Below are 16,856 nucleotides of genomic sequence, written 5' to 3' on the forward strand. Positions count from 1 at the left end.
GACCATCACCACCATCGACTGACTCCGGCCATTGACTCGCGGCTTGGTCCGGCTGAGCCTGGGAAACCCTGGGGATCACCCTCTTCTGGGTGCCTCTCCCAGTGCATAGCTTCTGGTGTTACTTATCTAACCAAAAAAGAACAAAATATAACACTTTTGTGATGACATAGCAATGACACGTTCAGCTCTTTACCAGGCACGAGGCAGTGGGAGCCACCCGACCTTGCAAGTGGGCTACCTGGTCCAGCTCTTTTGGCAAGTGAGGCTGAGGACTGAGATGGGTGGAAGCATCACCACCACCTGTTGAGGAATGATGGCAGAGGGCTGATGAGCATTGATAACATGCAGCTGTGGCCTTGCCTCGAAGGCAGTGCACAGACAGTAGAATCTGACCGACGGTAAAAGCCTTGTTGCAGCCTGATAGCTTGCTTGTGCTGCACCACCCCACGATGACGCTGGGTCAGACAGCAGATGGCACTAGGAGATTAGCTCAGGAAGATCTGAGCAGATCGGGATGCCTGGAGGGAGCAGAGGCCACCGCTGGACTCAGATCTCAGCCTGGCACAGGCTGTACGGCTGCTGGACAGGAGACCAAGAGGAAAGAACGGCTGCAGCATCCCAGCCTCCTGGGACAGGGAAACACCAGCCCCTGATAAAAACCTAGAATTGTCTTCAAATACATCCAGAACATCCTTCTCCCTTGGTCTGGGGCACACAAACCAGCAGAAATCCCAGCTTTTCCTCTGTGTGCAGATGGACTGGAGTGTGCAGATGGACAGTGTGTTTGAACTGCTACAGGAGTCCACAGCTCTCCCCTTCCCTCCATTTCCCATGGTCTCTAGGCACAACAGACTGAGCATGGTTAACCTGGTGGGCTTCATCCACTGGGCTTCATTGTGATTGAAACATTCCTTTCATCCGCCTCTGGGTCACAGGAGTGAGTGAGAACTCCTGAACCTCTCGTGGGGACCAGCTCTTCACTCTGCTCGCCCAGGACAGGTGTTTTAACAGGCAAAGGGAGGACAACAGTTTGTGCCAACGTGTCAATGCCAAATGGCTGCTGCAGCAATTACTGACTTTGAGGGCATGCTGGTACCGTGACCAACGTACTTTCATCTGTCCTTTGTCCTTTCACTGTTCTTGGTGTCCCGCTGAGGACTGGGTTGGTTGCTCAAGGGTCTGTGCGTGACAGCGTGGTCCCCCTCATGCTCTCTTGGTGAGGTTGGTACCTGCTGTCCTCTGCAGGTGCTTTCCTTTCTCTGCTGGCGAAGACAGGAAAGCCAGCCCTCTGTCCACCACCAACTGAACTGATGCAGGGTGGGCTGGAGTTTCTCAGGAGATCTGCCAGCCCTGCCAGAAGGTGGACAGGGTCTGATCCGAGAGGCTGTCATGGGACCTGCCAGCCTTAGGGACAGGTGCTGGGGCATCATGAGCAAGGCTCCAGGCCATGCTACTGCCTGGTGTGTTTTTCCGCTTGGAAGCTGTGGATACTGACAACAAGTGCTGGAAGTCCTCCTGCAACTGGCTTTTCTGCATGTTTCCCTGAGGCAGCAGGGAAAAAGCTATGCATGTAGGCCTGAACTGTGGTACCTAGTGCTGATTCTCCACAGGTGATACGGAGTTGCCCTGTATGGAGAAAGCACATCTTAGGGTCATTGATGACTTTCAGGTTACTGTGAGTTCTCAGCAGCCGCAGCAGTGGCCGTGACATGCATATGGCTTTCCAGGAGAGAAAGTTGAAGGGAAGGAGTGAGCTTAGACGGCTGGGAGAGGCTGTCAGCTTTGCTCTGTCCACAGCACCCCTGGTTTCAACCTGAGCTGAATCATGCCCTGCTTGCCTCAGCGAGTGTCATCACTGCCTGGCTCCAGGAAGACCAAGTAGCTGCCACCTTCTCCCTTCCAGGGATTGGTGCATCTCTGCCAGTGCTCCCAGGAGGCCTCTGCACTGCTGAGTGGCCACATGTGGCATTTTACAAGATGCCTGCTGGCGCAGGGGGATGCCAGCCAATTCATCCCAGCATCTTACCCTGGGGTCAGGCTCTGCTAGTGCAGACAGCCTGACCCGCAGGTGCCATCACTGGCCAAAGTCAACAGCAGTCAGCAGTGCTTCCGTGTGCTTGGCTTGATAGGGCCCCTGATGGGCTGACAGACGGCTTGATAAGGCATCCCCACATTGCAGGAAATTTTGCGCCTTCACCCGCCTCCCTGCCAGTCACCTGCAGCCAGTGTTTTTGTTTTCCAAACCCAGACCTGACTGTAATGAGGAAATACAGCCTCTGTGCTGGAGGACCACCTCCTGAAAAAGCAGGAGTGAACCGTAGGCAGTGGAAATGTCTCCCTGGAGTACGTCTTCCTTTCCAAGATGCTGTGGCACAGGGGTGTGAGCATGTGTCCTTTCTGCTGTCCAGCAGATGCCCGTGGGTTTGGGAAGCAGGTGTCACCTTCACCTGGAGAAACACACTCAGAGTCCCTGACCGGCTGTTGGGAGCCCATCACCCCCATAGAAGATCCCCACCACTTTGTCCATGAGGCCAGGCCACTCAAAAAAAAACCCTTTTGGTTTTTATCCTCACTTTTGGATGAATGAAGACCAGTCATGATGAGGGCTTCAGGGACAAAGAGGCTGAGACCTTTGGGAATGGGAATCGCTGCTTGGCTGATTTGCCGGCTGCCATGCTTTCAGAAATGTATCCCAGGCTCAGAAAGGCTCTGGATACCATGGTTACAATATTCAGCAGTGCCCCTGCAGCTGTAACGGTTTATTTTTCTCCAACTATCCTAACTGGTCTTACTGACAAATTTATGTCTTGAAAAGAAAGCAAGGCGTTCCTCTAGAAACCAGTGCATTTATTAACCTCACCACCATCACAGCAGCTTGGTCTTTACAGGGACATTAATTAAGAAGAGCACCTTCAGTCCCAGGGGCTCGTTTCTGCAAGAAAACCACTCCCAAACAAATCACTGACCATAAGTCATGACTAGCCTGTTCCTAAACTAGTCCTTGCATTTGAGTCCTGAGCTCATCAAAATGCTGATAAGGGCTAAACAGAGTAAAATATGATTAAAGTTTAATTGAACGCCTCCATTTTTGGGTTACCCTTCCGGTGTAGGCACTTAGACATGGGCCGGGAATCAGTAAGGAAATACTGCTTTTCCATGGAAGTTGCCACCTTTAGGTACATTGCCTTTTTTGCAGCAGTTTGGAGGAACTGGAGAAAAATATTTTTGGTTTGTGGATCAGCCTGGCTGTGCCAGCATCTTTCTGAAATGCAATAACTGGATTTCAAGAGATGCATCTTAAAATGACCCTTTCTTGGCTTGAAATCAGCACTTTGACGTGGACCTCTTTCCTTAATATTAACTGACAAAAGGCTTACCTGGAAATTCCAGGGACCACTGGGCCTGTTGCCTTGGTTTCTTTTCTCAAAAAAATGTTAGTTCTGAAAAATTTGCCCTTCTTACAGATTGAAAGGTTACAAAGGCATCTCTTGGGAAGATGGACTGAGTTCATGTGATGGATTTGGCTTTGTTAAACAGATATGGGAAAGCTTATTTCCAATATATGTAAACAATTTTGGTGGTCGAATCTTAAAAACTTTTAGCATTTAACTAAGGCTAAAAATCCTTTCTTAAAATTTAACATTTTTAAATTGTTATTTTTTATTTCTGATGGAGAGGTCTGGTGTCTGGGGAACGACAAACCACGGCACCTTGGGAAAGGAGTGGGGGTGGGGGATTCCAGTTGGATACAAGGGAAAAAATTCACATTTGCATTCTTAACAAAGATTATTTATTGTTACAAACACATACACAAATCCAAAGCCAGCAAGCAAACTTTGGGTATCTGAAGAAAATATGTTGTGGCCAGAGAAAGGCGACCTCCCAGAGGTGTGTGCTTGTGTATTGTATCAGAGTAAAGCTGCAACACACAGAAGGTTCCTGAACTAGAAAGTGGAGGCAAACATTGGTGACACTCACAGAAGATGGTGTTGAGTGAGCCCTGGAAAAACCAAGATAGGTTTTATCACATTTTTCTGAGCCAGGATAGTCAGAGCTATGGACCTGTTGTTACTAGGAAAAGTCTTTGTCATGAATGTTGGGCCTGAATCATTTGCAGCTCCAAGGACAGAGAGGTACCGGCCAAAGTCAAAGACAAGATGAGAAACGGGAGAGTTGGGCTGAGCTGTAAAAACACCCCTGAGCCACCACATCTAATGCTTTTTGCAGTGGACTGAGGAAAATAATATTATAACTACTACCATTTAAATTCATGTATCTTCCTCCCAGTATAACCTCCTTGCATGGACAAGGCAGGATGTGAGGCAGTGTTTTGGGACAGTCGCAGGAGAAAACCCAAGTGATAGAGCACTGCCAAGAGCTGGTAAGGAACATCATCTCCAGAGCCTGTGATGAAGGAGAGATAGTAGGTAAGAAATCTGCCTTCCTGATATCATGGAGCAGGGATGCACGCCCCTCCTTGGATGAGATGGTCCACAAAACCATCCCAGAGAGAAGAGAGGAACTGACTGGGGGAAACCAGCTTCACGTCAGGCCAGCAAGCCATGTGTGGTGTGATTCTCACTTGGTAACAGGTCTGAAGGGCAGACACTCCTCAGAAATGCAATTGGTATCAAGAAAACACTTGACAGTCCTTTGTTTCTACTTACAGAGATGTAACTTTGAGGTGTCCTGACTTGCCCACACAAATCTCACTGCTGCTTAAAGCAGAGCCTTAGAGTACACACGGGCAAAACTAACCAGCTCTGTGAAGGTGATGGGGCTAGAGAAATGCACACACCCATGTCCAGCACCTGAAATTGCTGTTAGACATTTCTCGGTACCTCTCCCTCCCTTGGGTTTTGGACAGACTTCCATATCCCTTCTCTCCGTCACCTGCATCACACTCTTTAATTCTTTTTCTAGACTCTCCTGCTACGGTGGATATTTCTGGTCACTATTAAAATGTGTGTTAACTCTTTGTGGGGGAAAACGGTCATCTGTTTTAAATAATTTTGAAAATGTTCTTCTAGCAAAGAGCAAATAGAAGCTTTATACCAGCACTGATGCTTGTGTGACTGAGACCGTTAGGAGTGAAGCTTGGACTAACAGATGACAACATGTTGTGCAGGAGAATATGTATTTTGGTAGGAAATGCTACAGAGACAATTTGGTTCTAAATAAGGTCATTGAAAATAATCTTATAAGAAGATGGATATAGAAAAGTAAAACGAAATACACAGAATGTATTTTTCTCATTTTAGGACAAAAACTCCTCTCTGTGTCATTATGTGTTTAAATCCAATTTTTCTTAATAACTGCACAAAGATCTCCAGCAGAGAGCAGAAGCTGAGCTGGTGAGTCAGGCACATTGCACAGGCCTAGGACATGCTTGACTTACACAGAAGTGGCCACTCTAGATATTTTCCACTGTGAAAAAAATACAAACCTAAAGGACTGGATTTCATTTGCCACAGATGAGTACTCTGAAACTGCTGCAGGCAATTCAGTTCGTCCCTGTGACTCATGCTGTTCCTGGCCTTGCTCTCATTGCTCCTTGCTTGCCCCAGCAGACCAGAACCAACCCTCCTGGGTGAGGCTCCTGCACTGCAGTGAAGGCTCTGCCCTGGAGATGCTCACCCCAGCACCAATGGTAGCAACGTGCCTGGGCAGGTTCTAGAAGAGCTGCAGGGGCTAGAGGAGGTGGGCGCTGGCAGAGGCTGAGTGCCTGGGTGGTGGTGGTGAACTGCGCAGGTTTGCTAGGTGTTGTTGTTGCCCAGCTGCCATCTGGCTCGTTTGGTGTCTCGAAGCAGCCTTTCCACTTCAGCCCAAGGAAAACAGCAGGCCCAGCTCACAGCAGCAACAAAAAATACCTCTGCTTCCTTCCTGGAGGGGAGCACCCTCCTCCACCCATGGGACCACACCTGGCCTTTCCCTTTGAGTCATTCTTGCCTGCAGCGAGACTGGGTTCCTCTCCTCTTCCTCAGCTGAAGTCTTTTGGAGTATTCCAGCAGTGAGGGAGGGCCCCGGGCTGATTCACAGCTCAGAGAAACCATTTTCTTCCAACCCAGCAACTCCTCTGCATCCTGAGATTCTTCCTGGCCTCACTCCTCCAAAACGATGCAGTTCCCCTTCCCTGCCACCTGTTTCCCAGCTAAGAAACACAATCCTGGTTATGTCCATGTCGACTTGGACTGCAGCTAGGAGCTATCGTGGGTGCCAGCCTTGCTCCAGGCTGTGCCCCGGCCATGAAGTCTCCGTGCGTGCACTAATCCTGCAGGACTTCTGGCTGAAGAAGTTGGTAAGCAAACTGTTAACTACAGAATTGCCACAAGGCTCAGGCAGGAAACACCTGCGTATAAAACCCCTCTGCTAAAGTCCCAGCCAGAAAACAAAGGATTGTCCTATTGAATGGCAGGTCCCGTGGTAACAAAGGCCTAAGTAATCATCTTTATTGCCCTTTTGGATCCTTCTCCTGCCTCTCACTGGTGATGGGCACGCAGACATCCTTACCACATGGGTTCTTGGCAGGGCTGCGGGAATATTAGACAGATGCAAGCTCCAATGCCTCCACAGGCTCGCTGTAGGCTTCTAAGCTAACTGCCAGGATCACTGTCCAGAAGAAGCCATGGCCAAGGCAATGAAGGTTTTTGGAGGACAGCTGAACGCGGCCTGTGCTTGGTTTAACTGAGACTTGAATTGTACTGTACTCAAGTCTAAAACTATGTTTTCTCTACCGCCAATATGTTATGGCTTTTGTGCAGTTCTGAAACACCTCACAGAGAAATGCGTAATTGAGAGCAACAGGTTTGCACCTGAAAATAAGGGGATTAGTGATGTCATACTTGTGGCTCCATTTCTGAGTTGAGCTAATTGCATTTAAAAGTTTTTAATGTAATGGTTTTCCCTGCCTCTGAGGCTACTTAGCACAGTGCTAGCTGCACAAAGCCACTTGTAAATATCCAGTTCAGAGGAACCAAAAGTGCACTTTTGAAACACCTGACAACCACAATGACAAAAATGTCAGAAAAATAAATTCTTTCCCCCTGAATTGTTGGCAGAGGCTGTCATGGACAACACCGTAAGAATACCTGTGTGCAGAAATGAGCAGACAATGCCAACTATAGGCATGAGCTGCAATGCTCTGTCAAGTTTGTTTTCTGAAGTAAGTCATGAGCAGGTAACAAAGACACGGAGCATCTCAGACTCCACAGGTGGCTGCCAACATGTTAGTGAAGATTAGCTTTTTAACAGCTGCATCCACCCATACGCATGTAAGAAACGGGTAGTGACTGCTAGTTGCGTGGCTGATGTGATGGTGATAAGCAGAAGCAATGGACTCAGCTGTGGGAACATAACACCCTGCAAGAGATGGGTTTAGCATTCAGTCACGAAGAAGCTTCTCTAATAGGCCAGCAATTTCCAAATCAATCACTGCTTTGGAAGAGAAAAAAATCGGAAAAAAATCAGAGTCAACTCAGGATTCTCATGTGTAAGCCAGCTGGTATGCTGGAAAGAAGGAGGGAATGAACAGGCCATACTCGGCATCCTAAAGACCAATTAAGAATCTACAGGCTGCAAGTTAGGGCCAGACTTGACATCTTCCTGGCCTCTTTCCATCTTAGCGCAGGTACATAAACGATGGCCATCTGCCAAGGGTTAAAACAGTAGTTGCCGTCCTGTGTCACCAATCCACCAAACAAGTCTGATGTTGCCTTTAAGGGGTTTCTCAAGGCATCACCCTGTTTCTTTCTCAGACCTGGGCTTTTACTTCTTGCCAGGGCATGTTGCAACCCTGAGTCAGCTAAACCCTTGGTGTGGATCTCAGACTTCTCAACACCCCACAAAGATTGCGAGCATAACAAACCCAGGTATAAACTAGAACAGATCACTTTTCAACTAAAAGGAACTCGAAGTAGCAAGGCTGGAATAGAGAAACAAGAAGTTTATAAAATTTTTACTCCAGCATTGTGTCCTTCCAGGTGTCCTTGCTTCTGGACTTGGGTTTAGTCAGCTCCATGGCTTTGAGCTCAACTGTGTGTGATCCTTCCCTATCACCCAACGTCTGCTCCCTGCTCCTCCTCGCAGCTTCTTCTGGAGATGCAGCTTCCCATCTCCTTGTTCTGACTATTACTCCTGGGCTTTCTCCCTAGCTGGACTCAGCTGCTCCCCAGGAAAGGAGCCAACCAGTCATTGCTTTCCTAAAGGAACACGATGTGCAAAATTAGAACAAGCAAATTACACTGGGCTGAGAGCTGTTTGGGCGAAGCCTTGCAGCTAAGCTGTTAGAGTGGTCTCCAAAGCAAGTTTTGGAGTAGGATGTATCACCATGCATGTGCAGGTCAGTTCAGCCATGCAGCAGCTGACAAGTCACAGCCCATGAATGTCTTCTGCCACTGGGAGAAAGTCTGTAGCCCACATACTGAAAAAAGCTGAGCATTCATCAGTTGCAATCCCACTGGTCTTCAGGTGGGTGCAGGAGAGCTACCTTGTATTCCAGCTGACAGCCCAACATCTGTGGCTTGTGGCATAATGGGCTCCAGCCCATGCTCAGCGCCGGCACGCTAGGCTGCTTTGCAACTCAACTCAAGCCAGCTTCCCATGCTCAGCCTCCTCCTTCAGCAGTTGCTTTTCCATTGCATTTCTGAAGGAATGCCATTTGTACATGGACACTGGGCTGGTCATGCCAAGCCCAGCGTGCCTTTCCAACCATGCCTAGCTCTTAGTTATCTGTATCCAAAAGGATGCTCTACATCATTCCTGCTGCTCACAGTCTAAGGGTGAGTAAGCAAATCCTACATACTATTCATAAAGGTAAGGCATAGTCTCCTCTACCTCCTAATACAAGCACCTTAGAAAAAAAGTCAGCATTAGATGGAACAAATGCATAAAAAAGCCAATATGAGAGTTCATCAGCTTCTCATCTCCAGAAGTGTCCAGAAAAGAACGTGGGAACACCAGGAACATCAGAACATCTCATCATGGTGGTTCCCAGAAACTGGAGATACTCCAAGACTGTCTGAAATGACACTGTTGAACCACACTTGGATGGAGAAAATTTAATTAACTGTCCCTTATAGCCTGGTAAAGAACCACCCAAGACTGAAACAGCAGAGGTATTTTGCAGCCCTCAGCCATGTTGAGTAGCATAAAAGGTACACTGAGGTCTGCGGACTCGCCACCTCTTGCAGAGGAGACAGGAAGCCTGCCCAATGCCTGTAGGTGACAAGGCCAGGAGGAACAAAAAGGGCAAGCCAAGGGAGAAGTCTGGAAGGAGTGGAGAATGAGGGAGTGGGTAACTGCAAGAAGAGATGCTTACTGTGTGGGTGTTGGCCTCGAGGGCAAGGAACCGGGCTGCCTGTAACTCTACATAAGACCCCAAAGGAGCAAAAGAGTTGAGAGGAAATAGAGAAGGAGGCCTTACAGCAGAGGAGGTTGTCAGGAAGGAAAGGGGAAGAGCTTCTCCAAGGGTGAGACCTGGAAGGCTGAGATGTTCCTAGTGTTCCCATGTTCCTTTCTGGACACCTCTGGAGGTGAGAAGCTGCTGAACTCTCACATTCTGGCTTTGTTATGCATTTGTTCCATTTAATGTCAACTTTTTTCTAAGATGTTTGCATTGGAAGGTGGCAGAAACTATGCGTTACTTTTATTAAAGATATGTAGGACAGGCCATTCCATGGGAATGGCCATTTAGACAAGAGAGGGACCAAATGGAAATGTTTCCTCTGTGTCTGAAGATTTCAGGTGGGAAGTGATTTTGTGATCTCAATGGGTTGCTCCCTCCATTTGGCTGAGATGCTCCTCAAGTCATCAGCAGTTTGGCCAGCAAGCAAGAACCACATAAACACTGTTGTTAGAAGATCCGCAGCCTTTGGAAAGGAGGAGTTTATTTGGCCCCAAATCCTGCTATTCTCATCTATAAGAGAGGTTTCTCTGAGTCCTTCTGATGCTTCAGGAACCAGAGTTTTGTGCAGCAATTAGTCAGACATAAGGTGGCACCAGGGTTTGTTCATGGTTGTTTAATTTTAGAGCAATCTCTGGTTACTTTTGCAGAAATACATGTCATGAGGTGTTCTTTGCTCTAAATATCCATCTGGTTTGGAGCACAGACTGGTACTGCCACAGCCCACCCCAGTGGTTACTGTACATGACGTTTGGTCAATCTTTTCCCTCCCTGGGAGGGGAGCAGAAAGAATGTCAACACATTTTTATTAACTTCCCAAACAAACCTTGAGGGGTAGGGCAACAAACTAGCACCTAGCTTCCTTGCTGAGCTTGAAGTTTTTGTTTCCCTGTGTTTCCTCATCTGTTGAGGGGGTGTGGTTTATGATTCATTCCACTGTGCTTAGTTATTGGAGACATGTTTAAAGACATGTGGGTTTTTTTAATAGTATTCCTTCATACTGCTGGTGTTGAACTTAGCGGTGGATGGCACAGGCATGGATTAGATACGGCTATAAAACTAACAACTGCCTCCAGTCCAGCGCTGCTAGTGCTAAAAAAGGCCAGGCTTTTCCAGGAAACAAACCTGGGGAATGACCCACACAAGAGAGAGGCCAAGTGCAAAACCTTCATCTCACCCAGAGCCTATCTGGGAGTATTGATCCCTGCTGAGAAGTACCTGGACCTTCCACATAGCCTGATACCTGTACGGAGAATCTTATGCACTATCCAAGTTCTGTGGCTGCTCCTCACAGCTGTGTCTGTTTCCACCACGCCATAGTCCAGGGTCCCTTCTCTGCCTTTGGGCCCCCCTGTGGCTCATGTTTCTCCAGTTTCTGATCTGCACCTCTCACCAAGCCCCTTGTTTAGCACTTGTTTAGCACTCTGTTGTCCCATTTCTCTGCTTCACTCACAATGAGCTTTCTGCTCTTGCAGCCAATCCCCGAGCTAAGAAACAGTTGCCCCAAAACCAGTCTCATCTCTCATGCACGGATCTATCAGGGTCCAGCTGCCCATGAGGACTTGGTGATTTCAGAGAGGGCTGTATTATGAACTTAGAAAATCATCCAGGCAGCTTTTCTGTCCTTCCTTCATCAAAAGTCATGGTCCTTTCTTATGGAAAAGCAGAAATACTAGAAGCCCAAAACATCGGCTGTTGACTGCCACGGAGCAAGTGAGTCTGGACCAAGCCATCTCTCTGGGATTGAATATTATTAGTACCATGTGGCTGGGTCTTAAACCATTCTGGAGTCAATGGTGTGTGACAAGTTGCAGAAAAAAAAACAGAAAAAAGCCAGAGACATGAACAAGATAATAATGTTTGTGCAGACAGATGGCTTCAGGGTGGTACACAGAGAAAGGGATGCTGCAGTGGAGGGGAAGTAACATCACTGACTGCTTGATTTCACCTGCATTCGTGGAAGCGGGACTTTGAGTGTACCCTTCCAGAGGGGTGTTGGAAAAGTTGGTCAGCTGCAAAGTCCAGAAGAGGGTCACTAAGACTGGAGTACCTGGCATATGATGATATGCTGAAGGAGCTGGATCTGTCTCACAGGAGAAGAGAAGGTTTCTAGGAAATATAATTGCTGCCACCGCTATAACTGCCTTAACTACTAGGCACTTCTGCAAAGGTATAGAGATCTGCCACTGTCCGACGGCTTAGCAGATCTGGCTGAAGAGGGGTGTTTCTGGGCATGCAGAGAGGGAGTTAGTCATAGAGTAAAGCAGAGTTTCTCTGGGTTGTGGCCCTGGCCTTGTAACACTAAACTCCACCAGACTGTCTTGGGTGACTACATGGCACTTTGCACCCTACCCTTGCGCAGCCTGCAAGCCTCTTGGCTGACTCATGCTACTGCGTAGGTGGGCTCGGGATAATCCCAAGACGGATACACAAAAAATTAGGTGGACAGATGCCCCAGCACTGGCCACACAAGATCCACTGATGCCATTCAGACAAAGCTCATTTGCAAAAGAGGTTATTTGTAAATTCTGTATTTCTGAGAATAGACATGCTGTGCAGGGGTGCTCTTCAGCCACCAGACTTCTGGTCCTGCCTCAGGCTTGGGGACAGGACAGACCTAAGTGGTTGATGTGAAGGTACAGCCACCTCTCCCAGGAAGGTGGAATGCACATGCCTTCATGCTCTAAAAAGCTGGCACACAATCGCTAAATGATTGTCTCACAAGATTTTAAATGATTCCCTGAGCTGCACTCTTCTGCAGAAAATTGCGTTCAATATTGACCGATGGGATTATATTTAGTGTGGTGCCTAACCAGCATGCAAGGATGAGGAAGTCAGCAGCTGAGGATGGCTTCTGAGGAAATGACAAATCTGAGCTATGCAAATAACTACGTTTGGTGGTATGCACATGCGGGGATGGTGGAAGGTCTTGACCCAGAACAGAACAGCGTTGCAAAAATTTATAACCAGCAGCCACAAAGTCTCCCAGGATCTTCTTCTGCCTTCACCTGTCTGGGTGGGTGAGTGGAAATGTTGGATCCCAATATATCCCTGTATCTGTCTTCCCAGTGGAGCACCCTGTGAGGTGCTCAGAGGAAAAGAAGCAGGAGCAAGCTCTGTGGTCATGCACTCAAAACCCCAAAAGTGCAAAGGAACGGTTTCTGGGGCCATGAGTAAATACTTAAAAATAAGGATTGTTGATATTTTGAGCTACATCCCTGATGACACATTCAGCAGCAGAGGCTTTCTTTTTTGGAACAAATCCTCTCAAGATAAAATTGTCAGAGGGCTTGTCTCTGCAGGGAGTTGATATTTAAAAATAGAACCTGGTGTTACTATTTCAGAATATAATTGCCCACACTTTGAGCTGTTTCATAGGATTATTGAACTTCATTTGCAGACTTAACCTGAATCTAGGTCTGGTGGCCATGACCTACCTTACACAGCTCTAACACTCATGCTCACTTTGATTTGGAGGTGAGATAAGGCCGTCACAGGATGGTGGCTTTATGGGTGAGATGCTCTTACGGCATCTCTCTTCGGGAGAAAGAAATTATTACTGTGTTGTTAAATTTCTTTTTCTAACTGTTGTCAAAGGTGCTGGCAGATCTGCACAGGCACCTTAGAATTTTCTGCGTAAACTTGGGAGAAAACATTTGCTCTCATTGGTCAGAAATACAATTGCTATGCTGGGATGTGCAAGAAGCTTCAGAGGGACCCTGCTGAGGTGACACCACCTCCCAGCCAAATACAGAAATCCTTCATAGGTTAAATAAGGGGAGGGGGATAGAAGTAGTTGCCTCCAATGTAAGTCCTGCTTGAGCTGTGCATGGAGATGCAGAACTCATGAAGGTGGTGAGATTAGGCTCAGGCCCCTTGGGTACATTTTGGACCAGGCAGAGGCTTGCACTGACATCTGATGCTTACAGCAGATATTTGGCTGTTCCACACAGGGCCCCCAACCCAACACTGCACCCGAGGCTGCCCTGCCACATGGGACTGCTGAAGGATCACTGCAAGGAGCCTGGGGTCCAAAGCACTGCCCTCACCCTCCACAGCGAACTGGTGAGTGTGCAACCTGTGCCCATTGCCTTTTGTTTTGGGGAAGCTCCTCCTCCAAGATAGGGAAGTGAGTCCCCCTGAGGTCACGCCACCCTTCTCCTCACCTGAAATGGTCCAGAGAGGTGTTTCATAACTTGTAAACAAGGAAAATACATGTCGAGTTTGACTGCTATAAGTGAACTGAGTTACAGTCATGTCAACAAAGAACTTATATTCTTACCTAGCAAGACAACAATGATCCTGATTATTGGCTAAAAAGGCAAACATGTATCTTTGTTGAGCTAATGCAAAGTGGAACTGTTCTGGTGATAAGGCCTGATTTGCAAGGTTAACTTGTTATGACATGATCTTTACAGCACCACTATTGCATGCATGAAGGAATGTGAATGACCTCTGTGGTCACTACAAGTTGGATTCCCATAAGCATAAGTGAATAATAAATGAATGTGCAACTAAGTCCTATGTATGTTTTGTTTAAAGCTGTCTTTGGTTGGGAGTCAAAAGAGCTTGCCAGGCAGTGCTGAAGACAAACAAAGAGGAATGGACCATGGCAAAAACTTCAAAACTTCTTTTAAACAAGGATCTCACAGAACTTGTGGTGGCTGTGAAGTCCTTGTAATCTTGAAGCAAGAGCAGACCAAGTCTGCACACTGGAGCTAGCTGCCAGGCAGCAAATACTGGCAGAGAAAACACAGATGGAAAATATGAAGTGGATTTGATCCAGAAGGAAAGCGGGAAAGAGAAGGGGAAGAAACTGAAGACGCAGTGCTGACAGTCATGGCAGGGAGCAGCAGAAGACCTGACTCAACCATTTCTCCTGCCCCAACAAAAAGACATTTGTCTGCCCAAACGCTGGCAAGGAACTGCTTTCCTCCCCATCTCGCCGCAGGGCAGGAGCAGAGGCTGTCTGGCCACAGGGCCATGTTGGCTGAGGGCATTGCTGTGCCTTGAGAGGAAGAGCCAACACCATCAGTTCTTCCTGGGAGAGAAGGCAACAGAACCGAAGCACTTCAAATCTGCCACCCCACCCTGTCAAGACAGTGACACCCTGGGCACAGCAGCAGCCCGAGGCTGGGTTCTTCAGAGCATCTCCTGGTGTGGCAAAGCAGCACAGAAGCCACTTTTGCAGAGGTGCAAACAGGTGCCTTGATAAAACAAGCGCATCCAGGAAGAGATGGCCGTTCCCTGTCTTTCCGTAATTTGCAGAAATGCAAATATTCCTGCTTCATCTACTGAGGCAGTGGATGCAGCAGGAATTGGACTGCTGTGTAAACACTGGGTAAAGGAGTTTTGTCACAGTTTCCCTCACACATGCTCCTTCCCCTGCCCTCAGAGTAACCACAGGAGTGGCTCACAGCCACTAATTCGATGCTGACGCCAACTCGAATAAGTATTGTGAGGAATGACCCAGGAGAAAATAAATGCCTCAGCCCTCATCTGCCTGGAAGGTGAAACATTTTTGCAAGGAGGAAAGGAAATTCATAGATACTCCCATTCATGCAAGCAGGAGGAAGTAATATTACACGTGCAGGCTATTTTATCTGGTTCTGGCAACTTTGCATGACATATCCTGCACATTTTCTGTTTTTCCAAGGAAGTCAAGCTTAGAAAACTTTCAGCTTCAGAACGCTCTTAGGGCTGGAGCGGATAACCTTCTTGAGATCTGCCAGCTCCCTTTGGGTGGAAAACCTCTTACCCCTGAAACCCATGATCCCTGAAATCACGGGCTTTTTCCCCCCAGTAAGCCATCCTCACAGCTGAGATATCCACATTCCAACAATGCTGCATCCAGCTGGGTCCTTGCAAACCCACGGCCTCACATTTTATTGTATTTTAGTCGAAGTGCACAGCACCATGCTGCCGCCAGCTTCACACCAGTGCCGGTTTGAACTGAGCCACTCCAGCTGGCACGGCAGCAGCACGCACCAGTGCAGACACGGTGTGAGAGGGAACAGGGCCCAGTGGCACCCAGTTACGCTCTGAAAGGCCGGGACGGCTGTGGCCGTGCCCAGGCGCGCCCGGCCGGGGTGGGCTGCAGGGAGCGCAGCTGGAGCTTATTCACAGGCGTTGCCGGGGAGTGGGGTGGGGGCTTGGCGCCGGGGCCTGCTGGGCCCTGGTTGCCCTGCCGGAGAGGCCCGGCCTGGCCGGGGCCTGGGCCTGTGAGCTGGAGCCTGCCCCTGCCCGCTCCATGCCGTGGGGGCGGCGCCGGGTCTGGCGCGGCGGGCAGCCGGGGTCAGAGGGGCGGCCCCACCGCGGGAAGTCCCACCGCCGGTCCTTAGACCCGGGCGCTGCGCCGTGCCGCGCCGAGCTATGGCGGCGCCGGGGCAGAACCTGGCCGTGGTGGTGCGCCGAGCCGGGGACCTGCGCCTGGTACGGGCCGGGGGGAGCGGGCCGCCCCGGGGCCGCCGCGGCCCGGCCCGGCCTGGCCTGGCTCGGTTCGGCTCGGCTTGGCGGCGCCCGGGCGGAGCGGGCCGGGAGCAGGGCCGCGCTTGGCGGCGCTGCGGGCCGGGGGCGGCCGGGCCGGGGGCGGCCGGGCCGGGGGGTGGCGGGGCGGCCGCCCAGCGCCGGCCGGGCCGGGGTCGGGGGGAGCCGGGCCAGGCCGGGCCGCCCCGCCGCGCCGGCAGGCAGCCAGCCCCCCGCGGGGCCGGGAGCCCGCTGGGGCTGAGCCCCCGGCACCGAGTAGCGGGGGGGCATCCGCCCCCTCGATCCCCGCCGCCGGTGCCGGGTCAATGAGCTGAACTGGCCCCGGGCGGGGAGCGGGGAAGGGCAGCGGGCGCCCCGCGCTTGGGGGGCTGAGCCCTGGGGCAAAGCGAGAGCCCCGCGGCCCGGGGGCACCCGAACCCCGAGGGGGGGAGGACCCGCGCTGCGGGGCGCAGAGCCCGGCACAGGGCGGCCCCAGTGGACAGAGCCGCAGGGCGGGCTCGGGGGGCAGCTGCTGTACTCCGCGGGGGGGCCCTTCGCCTACAGCGGGAGCTTCAGCCTGTCCTGCTGCTCCGACTGCGGACGCTGGGATCCTCCCGGGTGCCATGGTCGCAGCGCTGCTGGGGATTGGCGTGTGCCAGCTTGGCGAGTGCTAAATCGGGCAGGGAATATTTACAGGGGCAAACATCGGCAGGCAACGTTCTGTACAAACAGCGGCAGGAGGGCTCTTAGGAACATGTAGACTTTGGATACTGCAGCAGCTCATTTGGGGGATGATTGTCAGGGAAGCAGCAGATTTGTTACGGTTCTGGCGTGGCTCAAGCGACATGTGCCACAGGCTAAGCGGTGCTCACATGGGCGATTCCTGCGTGGCTCCCAGCCACCTTTGGTATAACTGCTATCTCACTAGAGGCAGCCTGGCTTCTACTAGAAGTAAAAGGCATCGCCACAGTGAATGAGAATTGAGATGGTC

The 16,856-nt window shown here is 50.1% G+C and overlaps 1 protein-coding gene across 2 annotated transcripts in view; it reads left to right on the forward strand.

The window, feature by feature from the left end:
• Positions 1-785: 785 nt before the first annotated feature.
• The window catches only part of SORD (sorbitol dehydrogenase), a 35,443-nt gene continuing 19,372 nt past the window's right edge, over positions 786-16,856 (forward strand). Inside the window, exon 1 of one of the 2 annotated variants that reach the window (XM_080397155.1) lies at positions 786-15,832. In XM_080397155.1, the coding sequence (XP_080253281.1) occupies positions 15,773-15,832 (60 nt within the window). In that variant the 5' untranslated portion in view covers positions 786-15,772. The remainder of the gene's footprint in view (positions 15,833-16,856) is intronic. The other variant, XM_080397156.1, reaches the window with a different exon arrangement.

Source organism: Falco punctatus (assembly GCF_963210335.1).
Source record: "Falco punctatus genome assembly, chromosome: 7".
Classification (NCBI taxonomy): Eukaryota; Metazoa; Chordata; class Aves; order Falconiformes; family Falconidae; genus Falco; species Falco punctatus.